Raw genomic sequence first — 12500 nt, 5'->3', positions numbered from 1 at the left:
CAATCAATCAATCAATCAATCAATATATACATACATACATACATATATATATATATATATATATATATATATATATATTCTTGTTGTTGCGTGATCTGTGCCAAAAATCTGTTGTTACTCGTCACTATTTCTTTTACACATGCACGCACTCTCATACCCTTTCATCCTGTCAATCTTTTTCTCTTTCATTCTCTTCTTATCATTCATACTATCAATCTATCCGTCTTTCTCTCTCGCTCTCGGTCATATCGGTTTATCAATCTCGTCACATTGGACTTGCTCCTAATACTTCCTTCCTTCGCTCAGAAAATTCATTTGTCCTGTCAGATTTGCTCGTCGATCTCTTCCTGCTAAATCTTTCCTTCCTATCTTGTTTCTCTGATGCCCTCCCTCCCACTCACCCCTCACCCCGACGTCTCTCCCACCCTTTCACACTCCATTTTTTTCATTTTCTGTTAATTTTAATATCACATTTTCATGGGAACGAACTGGCCCGACATATACGGATAAAGAAGCAAAAAAAGGAAAAAGAAAAAAAAAAGAAAAATCGTGAGAGCTTCAACATGTACACGCGAGCAATTTATCTTTATCGAAATTTCGATTTTTTTCTCATTCTTTCTTATTACATAAAAATCGTATGTATCGAGAATGATCGCCGAGGAAACGCTATACACACGAAATTTGACGAAAAAAATTTATAAGTCTCTCTGTTTCTCTCTCTTTCTCTCTCTCTCTTTCTTTTCCTCTCCATTTTTATCGAGATAAAAATGAATATATATAATTTTTTTTTCATTTTTTTCTCCTCGGGCGACCAATCAACGACTTTAGTAATATTTTCAACATCGCGAATTCTCATCTACGTATTATTATTATTATCTCGTCATTTCTTTTTTTCTTCTCTTTTTTTTTTTACCTCGGATTAATAAAATACGAACACCGATACATCGGGCAAGCGTCCCCCATTTAATTCAATATGTGTGTATGTGTTTATAGATATACAGATATAGATATATATATATATATATATGTACGTATGTAGATACATATACATATACATGTACAGAATACATATATATTTATCTCGCTACTACGATAAGGTACTACGAAATGAAAAATAAAATAAAGAAAACAATCCATTCATTCATCCTTCTCATTATTTTTTTTTGTTTTGCTTTTGTTTTTTTTTTCATTTTTTCCTTTTTCACTTAAAAAGATACACGGTACGTACGATGACTTGGACAGTGACGACGAAACAAAAATTTTTTTCCTGTTTTGTTTTTTTTTGTGTACATATACATATATACACACATATTTTTTGGTCAATATATATATATATATATATATATATATATATATTGTCACATATATACATATACATATGTACCTTTGTGTTATTTATTACCTTAATGATGGAAAAGAAAAATCTCGTGAAGGTGCTTCGTCGATCGACGATCTAAACGTTTTTTTTTCTTAATTATTATTATTTTCTTTTTTTTCTTTTTTTTTCGTCAAGAAACATTTATTGTTAATCGCTTAATGAAACCTCTTAACCTCTTTATAACGTTAATTATGTTTTGCTCATTTATTTATTCATCCATCCACAGCTCGTTGAATCTCCTAGCGAGATCACATATTTTTTTTTCTTTTTCTTTTTTTGCTTTTTTTCCTCACCTCTCCTCCTTTCTAAACTTTGTAGTAGACTTTTGTCTGACTATTTCTCGTCCTTACTTCCACATTTTACTTTTAATCTTTTTTCTTCTTATAATTTATTTTCTTTTTTTTGTGTTTTTCTTTTTCTTAATATTTTTTTTTCTCTTTTGGTTTACTTTGTAGTGGTTCTTGATGGCTCCCTCGTTTATAGCTTCTTTTCCTTTAGTTGCTCACCTTCTCTCTATCCACCCAACCCCACTTCACCCTTTATCTTCTCGCACCTTTTCTCAATTCGCTCGTCGTGTCGTTCGCACACACACGCATACACACGCACACACATACGTGACACAAAGATGAAGAAAAAAAGGAAAGAAAAAAGAAAAGATTTTCTCAAATCTCTTGGCGCGATTCGTACGTTTCACTCCCTTCGAAGCTCCTTTTTATTTCTTCGTGTTAGTTCGGCAAACGACAGCCAACAACGTATCGCGTGACTTTCTCTCTCCCTTTCTCTGTCTCTGTTTCTCTCTCTCCTTTCTATTTATCTTCTTCCTTATCTCTCTCTCTCTCTCTCTCCTTCTCTCTGTCGCTTTTTTCTCTTTTTATTTTATTTTATTTTATTTTATTTTATTTTATTTTACTTTATTATTACTTCTCTCTTTGGAAAACGTTTCCCTCATTAATCGACATACGATACACCCACACACATACATACATGTGTATATATATACGTATATACACGTATGATATATATATATATATATATATATATATATATATATATATATATAATATAATTCGCGAATGATATACAAAACGTATCGTATCTATAAATCGTAAAATAATATAACTCACGCGCGAGTCTATCACATAGAACGCGAAACGCGATAATACTTCTTTTCTTGCCCCTTTTTATTTTTCTTTCTTTTCATTCCTCGCGTCTTTCCCTTATTCGTCCTTTTTTTTCCGTTTTTCTTTTCTTCTCTTTTTTTCTTTCTTTCTTTCTTTCTTTCTTTTTATTTATTTATTTAATCTTTTTTTTTTCTTACTTTCACGTAAAACTTTTGGATCGAATTATCACAAATTTTATTCGCAAATAATTTTTCTATCCACGCGCCGCGATTCTCTATAAACTCTGCCCCCCCCCATCCATTCCCGAATCATCGTCTATCTTTATTTTTAATTCTTTTTTCGCTCTTTTTCGTTCTCCTCGATTTCTAGCAGTGATTCGATGAAAAATTTTCTCAAGTTTCTCAGGACGATGTTCTACCTTCTTCGCAGCGTCGTCAAAAGTTACGCGTAAGATTGAGAAGGAAAAAAGAGAAAGAAAAAGAAAAGAGAGAAAAAAAAGAAAAAAAATTACCTCAATCAAATGCGAGAAAGAGAGAGAGAGAGAGAGAGAGAGAGAGAGAGAGAGAGAGAGAGAGAGAGAGAGAAAGTGTGAGACAGAGAAAGAGAGAGAAAGAGAGAAGGGAGAGAGAGATACAGAATGAAAAGCAAAAGTCGGGAGAATCAAATCTCTTAAGCGCGTGGTTAGCGCAAAAAATCGTGTTTCTTTTTGAAACGACAAATTGGTCGTTCACGAGAAAGAGATAGAAAGTTCTCTAACGATCGAACGTGCATCCGTTTTTGTCTCGTTTTCCCTTTATTTTTATTCTTTCGCTTTTTCTTTCTGCTCCTCTCCTTCCTCTCGCTCTCGTTGTCAAAGGGTTGGGGATAGTGAAGGTGGATGAGTGTTATAGGTAGGTAAGGAGCCAAAGCGACAACATGACTTTGAAATCGAAAATGGTTGCTTGCTTCGCCTACTCTCCTTAATCTTTCCGTACAACCCTCTCAAGGAGAAAAAGAAAATAGAAAAAAAAGGAAGAATAAAAAAGAAAGAAAAAGAAAAAGAAAAAAGAGAAACAAGAGTACACAGGGAGGGGGGAAGGGGACGATAAACATCAAATTCCACCGTATTTGTTTACACGTCGAGGGTGTTCGCCGCGATAAAACTTGAGGAACAACCAATATGATTGCATTAATCTATAATTAACGTGTCGATTGTTGATACAACAACGACGACGGGAGGAGAGTAGTATCGATAAGTTTAATATTAAAATTCGCGGCGTGCCTTGCTGAAAATATTTCATTCGGCTTGGTCGCGCTCGGTCGACGGTGGAATTCGAATATTTTCGTCTCTCTCTCTCTCTTTCTCTGTCGCAATCTTTCTCTTTCTGTCTCTCAAAAAAATCATGAGGATTTTCTACTTGGCCCTACTCTCCCCTCCCACCATTCCCCTTTCGTATCACCCCTTACTCACTACAAAAGTCCACGACAACCTCCTACCTTTCCTCTCGTTGGCTGTCGTTTACTTTACGGCTTTTAAGCGTGCCGTTTCTACTGTCGTGGAAGCAAAACGTCCTTGTCAGACACGCGAACATTTCTAAAGCTTTCTCTCTCTCTCTCTCTCTCTCTTTCTCATTCTCTCTCTCACATTCTCTCCTCTTTCTTTCCATCCAAAAGCAAGACTTTCTTGGGTCCGACGACAATGCGCAAGAATCGAGATCAGTGTCGGAATGGTTGAACTCTCTTGCGGATGTTTCACAGCAGAAGAAACTTCTTTATCTTTTCCAGGAGCGAAGAAGAGATCTATATCAATCAGTCGACTCAACGCACGATACAATATATTCGATCTTAATGTATGTCGAATATTAGTAACGAAAAAAAAATGGGGGTCGGGGGGTGGAGGGGCGGAGAGAAAAAAAAATAAAAACAGAAGAAAAGAAGAAAAGAAAAAAGAAAGAAAGGAGAAAAGAAAACCATTTTTTTTTCTCCCTTTCTCGATCCAATCCCTAACCCCCTCTCCTTCTCCTAATTTTCTTCTCCAACTTCGAAATTTTGGTAATCAGTCTATCTGGTAATTCGTTTAATCTTACTTCACGAAATTCGTTTCGTTTTAAATATTAATCGTTCGTTTCTCTCGATCCTTTGTAATATTTATCGTCTCGTTTATATATCGAGCTATAACCACGAGAACTCGGAAGATAAATTAACGCTTCGTCAACGATCGAGAATCAATTTCGAAAATGATAAATAGACACGACGCGATTTTCTCGATCGATATAAATATACGATTTAGCGCGCATTTAATACACAATATACAATACGTCAGATTTTTACTTTTGTCGAGAGAATATTTTTTATTTGAAATTTTCACGCATCCCATAATAATTCCGAGTCTCCTCCTTCTTTTCATTATCAAACGAGATCTCTTTTCTTTCCTTCTCTCTCTCTCTCTCTCTCTCTCTCTCTCTCTCTCTCTCTCTCTCTCTTTCTCTCTCTCCTTCTTTCGAAACTTCTTGGACCCATGTTTTCAAGCCTCTATCTTCATCCGTATTACTTTCGTTTCGTTTCGTTCATCGTTAATGCTGCTCGACTTTATTATTATTCCTTTCTCTCTCTTTTCCTTACATTTTCATTTTCTTTTTATTTTTTTTCATTTTGAAAAAAAGTGCACTCCACGCCGATCGAAATCATCAACCAAGGAAACGCATCGCATAACACAGATGATGCCATATACGCGCGAACACACTCTCAAACGAGGGACTTACAGAATTTGTACTCTTTGAATGTATATTAATTAATGAGACGATGCAAAGTTTTACTTATTCGATACAATTATGAATTACTTATTCATCATCATCATCACCATCATCATCATCATCATCATCTTTCTCTTCTTCTTCTTCATCTTCTTCCTCTTCTTCATACCTTTTTTTTTATTTGTTTGTTTACCATTTATATTGTTTAGTTTACTTAATTACAGTTAATAATATTAACGTGCCTCCTCTTAACGCACGACTCTTAAACGTATACGTGTTTTATTTGTTTGTTTGTTTGTTTGTTTGTTGTTATCCTCGTTTTCTATATTCGGTAAATCTTTATATGTATGCATCATATGTATGAACGTGTTCGTATATATGTCTGTATTATACTTCATAAATCACATGTCTACGTCTACACGTTCGCATATTCCTTAACCGTATATACTTTTATGTATGTGTATGCGTGTGCGTATGTATATGTTCGTGTATGTTCGTGTATACATATGTTTTCTCGTGTGTGCGTGTTGTCAGGTGGAAGTTATTAGCTTTGTTAATTAACCGTAATGTTTATCGAGAAATCTGTAGACAGCCGTAAACCGAACCGTCTCATCTGCGAGACTATTCGCACTATTTATTTATACTTCGTCCTTTGTTCTTTCTTCCAGAAGGACGATTAGGATCCTTCTTTCTATCCCACTCCTTCTCCTTTTTCTCCATCTTCTCTCTGCCGTGTCTCTTTTTCTTCATCCCTCTACCAACCCCACTAAAAAACCACATTGGGTCCCTCCCCTCCCCTTACCCCCATCTCTTTCACCGTAAAACACACAATATGTTCGTGTCTCGTAAAACGTTCGTTCTCCTCTTCGAAATAACCAACTTATGTTAGTTTAACGTCCGCGATGAAATCGCGTCGCCTCATCTCGACCATTTTGTTTCTTTTCTACTTCCTTTTATATATTTTCCTTTTTCTTCTTTTTGGCTTCTGTTCTTCTTCTTCTTCTTCTTCTTCTTTTTCTTCTTCTTCTATTTCTTCTTCTTCTTTTTATTATTATTATTTCTTTTTTTTAATCTTCTGTGTGTATCGTTATTTGTAATTTTTGTTCTTTCTCTCTCTCTCTCTCTCTCTCTCTCTCCCTCTCTTTCTCTTTTTTCGATTTATTCCCAACGAGAAAGTAAATCGGATTACTATTTCAAGGACACACGAGAGGTGAAAGAAATTACAACACGTATGTACACATATATTTAGTATTTTTGTTTTTATTTATTTTTCTTTTCTTCCTCCTCCTTCTTCTCCTCCTCCTCCTCCTCCATCTTCCTCCTCTTCTTCTTCTTCTGTTACTTCTTCTTCTTCTTCTCCTTCTTCTTCTTCACTATCATCACGTTCGATGATCCCAGCGGGATGGATTGTCGAACGCGATCTATCGATCAATTGATCGATTACAACTAAGATAATTTACGCGAGCGATCGCGCCATAATTGTTTTCTTTTGTTTTGTTTTACATGTACGGGACACCAAAGGAGATAACTATGATAACCTTTGAAAGTGCGCGCTCTAAAGAATCTGTGCATCGCGTGAGTCAAGTTTCAAAAAAGAAAAAAAATGAAAAAAAAGGAAAGAAAATAAAAATAAAAATAAAATAGTAATAAAAAAGGAAGAAAGAAAGAAAAGAGAGAGAGAGAGAGAGGGAGAGAGAGAGAGAAATAGAAAGAAAGAAAGAAAGAAAGAAAGAAAGAAAGAAAGAAAGGAAAACGGAAGTCTCGAGACATCCGATTATAAGATCGTTACTATATTTATTATTATTATTATTATTATTATTTATTATTATTATTATTTATTATTATTATTTATTATTATTATTGTTTATTATTTATTATTATTATTATTATTTATTATTATTAATTATTATTATTATTATTATTATTATTACTCCTGTTTTTCTTCTCTTTTTTTTTATCTTCCTTTTCTTTTTTCACTCATAGATAGAGAAAGAACATTTAATATGTATATGTGTACGTGAAGATCCGGTTCGTTAAGAAAGCTTCGGAAAAGAAAAAAACGGTGCCGTCACTACGCGCGGAATGCGGCGATGATAATTAAAAGATCGGCGTAACAGTAGCGAATCGCGTTGTGTTCGCTGTTTCGTTTTATTTTTTTTCTTCATTCTCTCTCTCTCTCTCTCTCTCTCTCTTCCCTCGTCTCTCTCTCTCTCTCTCTCTCTTTCACTCTCATTCGTTCTTTCATCCTCCCGCACTTTTTCTCTTTCTCTCTCTCTCTCTCTCACATTTTCTCTCTCTTTCGCACGCAAGGAAATGAAGAAAAGATCAATACCAAGCGCATAGAATGCGGTTCTCGTCTCTCTAATCGGCCACAGAGAGGCCACCAAGCCATGTTCCTTTTCTTTTTCTCATACTTTTTCTCCTTCCCATTTATCTTAACGAGAGGTCCGAGAATTATCGCGTTGCCTCTCCTCCACGAAAGAGGACAACGATCTATGCTTCGTGTGTGGTTTTTTTTCGACCAAGAAAAACATGATCAACGCGCGTTAGGAAACGAAGCATCGATCGATTTTTTTTCCTCCCCAAGTGAAGTTGACGAAGAACCGAAGAAGTTGGACTACTCCCTCTTCTATCCAACCAACCAACCAACCACCCACCCATTCACCGCCCCCCTCGAACGCGCTAAAATCGTTCGGTTTAGAGAAACGAATTCGTTGCCTCCGTTTCATTTGGCTTTCGAGGGGTGGTTGATTGCGAGACGGAAAAACGAGCAACGATTTAAAGGAAAAAAAAAAAAAGAAAAGAAAGAAGAAAAAAAGGGAAAAAAAGAAAATAAAAATAACGTCACGTGGACGAGACAGAAGATAACAGCGAAGAGAAACGATCGCAACTATCTCGTCCTACGTACGTACTTAGACTGGCGCCGTTGTATCGGTTATCCTCTCTCTCTCTTTCTCTCTCTTTTTCTCTCTTTTTTTTTCCGTGACCACACAAAATTTATTCTTCATGTTACTCTAAGAAAAACACCTTTCGACATGCACTTTTCGATTCGTTACATCGCTCCTCTATCCTTTTTCACACACATTCTCTCTCTCTCTCTCTCTCTCTCTCTCTCTCTCTCTCTCTCTCGCTTACTCTCTATCTCTCTCTTTCTTCGCCTATCAATCAGACATCTTAATAAATCCATTCTCTCTATCTCTCTCGCTCTTTTAAAAATATGTACAATACTTCACTTCGCTCGATAATTTACACTCCATATCCCTCTCTCTCTCTCTCTCTCTCTCTCTCTCTCTACGTCACACTTGAGTCTTTTCGCTACCTCTCCCCATCTCTCCCTCTCTCTCTCTCTCTCTCTCTCTCTCTCTTTCTATCTCTCTCTCGCTTTTTTTTTCTTCATCCCACGAAACATTTACTCTGCGCAATCTTCGCTCGCACTTAAGGAAAAGCCTCTAGTTCCTTCAAGCTAGTTCTTCCAAGAGACAAGAATGGTCCTTTCGTTCTTGTTACCAGCAGCCTTCCTCACCACCCTCCTCTCCTCCTCTTTTTCATCCTCATCCTCTTTCTCCTCCTCCTCCTTCTTCTCCTCCTCTTCTTCGTCTTCTTCCTCTTCGCTTTCCAAAGACATTATCTATCCCTCTCTAAACCTTTTACTCTTCCTCATCCCATACTTTTCTTCGTTTTGCTTATTTCTACTGCTCCCATGACTGCAGGGACCAGCAACCATTTTTGTTCTTCTTCCTCTTCTCCATTTCTTGCTGCACGTATGTATATGTAAGCGACACACGCGCTCTCAGAATTGAACGATCTTCTCTTCAATACAATGTGTCGATGTGCCATCCGAGAATCGTAAAGCATTCGATAAGAAATGATCGAGCGCGCGTGTCCATCTTTCTATGTATATATGTGTATGTATATATGTATATGTGTGTTATACTATATCTGAATGTCTTTCTTTCTTTCTTTCTTTCTTTCTTTATTTTTGTCTGTATATTCGTTTCTGCGTGTATATATATATAATATATATATATATATATGCATGTGTGTGTATGTGTATGTATTTTTGCACCGATACTTCGCACGCCGTCAATCTCCGTTACACCCGAAGAATTTTCATCTTTTTCTTTTTCTTTTTCTTCTTCTTATTCTTGTTCTTTTTCTTTTTCTACATCTTCGCGCTCTTGTTCTCTTCACCACCCTGTATCTTTCCTACATTTTCCTCTTATTCTAACTTCTCAACCTCCAACCCCTCCCTTCCTCTTCCACTTCCATCTCCTCTTCGTCTTCTTCTCTTTTTTTCCCCTCCTTTCTTCGCTTCCTCGCTCTCAAACACTTCCTCTCCACTTTCTTCCGCCGCCACCGCGCCACCTCTTTGTCTGCAAATAATCAAAGGAGAACGGAGAACGTAAGAATTTATTCGTTTTCTCTGTGGACTCTACTCTTTCTATCCCTCTTTCTTTCTCTTTCTCTTTCTCTTTCTTTCTTTCTTTCTTTCTTTCTTTCTTTACTTCTTTCCTTTTTCTTTTTCTTTATTTTTTTCTTTCTTTCTTTCTAACTCTATATTTATTACGAGATCCTTATATCACATGACTCAGAGAAACGACGAAAAGAAAGAGAGATCAAAGATTCTAAAATATGTTCTGTTTATGTTAGAAATATAAGGTCTAACGATAAGTTCTATTCGCTTTATTTGTTTTGTTTTGTTTTCTTTTCTTTTTTTTTGTCTTTTATTTTTTTTTCATTTTTTTTTCGTTTTTATCTCGACATTATTTAAACCCTTTCTTTTTTTTTATACTATGAAGTCATCGCCGACGTAACAATAGTATCTTTTTCGAGAACTTTGGAATCGTTTCTGACGTGATATTTCTTCTTGTTAATCAAAGAAATCAATAAGATAGTATCGAAAGCAGAACTCGACTCAGAATTTAAGAATTAGAAAAATAATTATATTGCAGTATTCAAAAAAAAAAAGAATAAATAAATAAATAAATATGTGAATGAAGTTTGTGCCAATTAGACAGAATTTTTCGGTAAATCCTGTTTTATTTCTTTGCATTCAATAAAACAAATCAACAGGCAAATATAGGCAAATGTGTATCTATACATAGCACGTCTGAAGAAAAAAAAATCAAGTCAGAATTATTCGCGAACTAACTAGGGAAATTAATTAATCCAGCGTCGTAAGAAAAAAAAGAAAGAAAAAATGAAAAAAAATGAAAAGAAGAAAAGAAAAATCAAAAACAAAGTCAGCTATACAGGGTACAGAACTTTTCGATAGATCTTATTTTTCAAACTTCGAAATACGCCAACCAACCTAAAGATTGTCCATCATTTCAGAAAGGGTCAGCCTGGATGTAGACATCGCGACGCCACTGTCGCTGCTACTCTGCACACTGCTGTGGTCATCGGTGTCCGATTGGTTACTGGTATAACCAATCACGTCCACCTCATCTGTAATATAAAAAACAAAATGGCGTTAACGATTAAATGAAAGAGATATTTCGATCGATTATGAAAAAAAAAGAAAAGAAAAAAAGAAACAACAAAAAAATTTATAATTAATACGATGATGCATGGTGAGTATGCTAGCGCGCATATACGTGCATATATATATATATATATATATATATATATATATGTACGTACGTACGTCAGTCTCGAAATTTTGCAATGTACACACTCGAAATGAACGGGAACACCTGCTGTACTCGTTCAATATATAAAAGCGTCGTACTTGCTATTGTCAGCCTTGGGGCAACGAATATATAACTACGCTGAGCGTAGTAGACAGTGTATATCCCGAGAAACCGAACTGCCTCTGCTTTCTATCTGGGATTTCGTTGCTCGCACTGTATGTACATATATCCTAAATATCGTTCGGTGTTTCAAACGATCGACTAGTACCACAAAGAACACACAATGTCGCGACTGAATTTTATTTCGGATTTCTTTCCAAGATATAAACGTTTCTTCTCTTTTATTTCTCTGTCTCTCTGTCCCTCTCTTTCTTTCTCTTTCTTCCTCTTTTTCTGTTTTCATATATTTTCCAGGGACAAACAAGTTGCCCTTTTCCTTTATCAATATACATACTTATGTAGAATGAAACGTTATTTGAATGAACTCGGGTCTCATGTCACTAACTTAAATATTATACTTTCGTAGTCGTCAAACGTAGAGAAAAAGAAACGAAACCGGAAAGAGTTCGATACGATATTGAAAAACGATGAGGCAAGAAAACAAAAAATAAAGAAAAAGAAGAAAAGGAAAATAGAAAAAAGAAGAGTAAAAGAAAAGCTGAAGAAAAAAAGGGGACGAGAAAATCGAAAAATCAATCAAAGTTATTACTCGTTGAGATCAAAGATAAAGAAATAAGAATGGAGTATGAGTTATGAGTGGATTTATTGATGAATGATTCAAACAAATGTCATTCTCTTGAATCATTTTCAAATCGATTCTAAGAAACATAAAAGAGAAAGATACAAAGAGATAGAAAGAGAGAGAGAGAGAGAGAGAGAGAGAGAAAGAGAGAAAGAAAGAGAGAGAGATAAGAGAAAGAGCCTTCGGCTTTACACGATGCTGCTCTTGGTAAAACATTGTCGAGGCAAACTTTCGCCTCTGTAAATTATAACCACCTATCCCTCTCTTTCTTTCTTTCTTTTTTCCTCTTTGGCCCTCTGGCACCCACGCGTCGTAAAGGTGTGCTTTCTTCGCAAGCCGCTAGTCGAGCCTATATACATACATACATATACATATGTATATATACATGTATTCTATATACCTATGTACTATACTATATGTATACTATACGTACGTACGTACGTATGTATGTATATATGTATGTATATATATATGTATGTATATATACATGTATGTACGTATATATGTATGTATGTACGTACGTACGTACGTACGTATGTATGTATGTATGTATGTATGTATGTATGTATGTATGTATGTATGTATGTATGTATGTATGTATGTATGTATGTATGTATCTATGTATGTATGTATGTATGTATGTATGTATGTATGTATGTATGTATGTATGTATATACTATGTCCATTGTCACGTTTGGCCATCGTCGTCGTCGAGTTCGTTCAGGGTGCGACCGGTATAAATTATCGGAAAGATTTTATCGTTCGCGCGAGAAGGCTCCTCTCTCTTTCTCTCTCTTTCTCTCGCTCTACCTCCCTCCCTCTCTCTCACCCCTCTCCTGTTACTCTTCCTCTATGCACCCCGTTCGTAACCAGAGGGCTGAAATAGAAGTAAGT

At 35.7% G+C, this 12500-nt stretch overlaps 1 protein-coding gene and 1 long non-coding RNA gene across 2 annotated transcripts in view; one reads left to right on the top strand and one right to left on the bottom strand.

Moving 5' to 3' along the window:
• LOC127072803 (max-interacting protein 1-like) overlaps positions 1-12500 on the bottom strand; it is a 158571-nt gene that overhangs the window by 5501 nt on the left and 140570 nt on the right. Inside the window, exons 6-7 of the mRNA XM_051013536.1 lie at positions 10543-10679; positions 1-9604 (exon numbers count right to left, since the gene is read on the bottom strand). The exon at positions 1-9604 is cut by the window's left edge and continues 5501 nt beyond it. Coding sequence (XP_050869493.1) covers positions 10543-10679 — 137 coding nt within the window. The 3' untranslated portion in view covers positions 1-9604. The remainder of the gene's footprint in view (positions 9605-10542; positions 10680-12500) is intronic.
• LOC127072812 (uncharacterized) overlaps positions 10659-12500 on the top strand; it is a 6021-nt gene continuing 4179 nt past the window's right edge. The window contains exon 1 of the long non-coding RNA XR_007785597.1: positions 10659-10804. This is a non-coding gene — a long non-coding RNA (uncharacterized LOC127072812). The remainder of the gene's footprint in view (positions 10805-12500) is intronic.

The sequence above is a fragment of the Vespula vulgaris genome, chromosome 2 (genome assembly GCF_905475345.1).
Source record: "Vespula vulgaris chromosome 2, iyVesVulg1.1, whole genome shotgun sequence".
Lineage (NCBI taxonomy): Eukaryota > Metazoa > Arthropoda > Insecta > Hymenoptera > Vespidae > Vespula > Vespula vulgaris.
The sequence above is the reverse complement of the archived record's forward strand: the minus strand, read 5'-3'. Positions and strand labels throughout refer to the sequence as shown.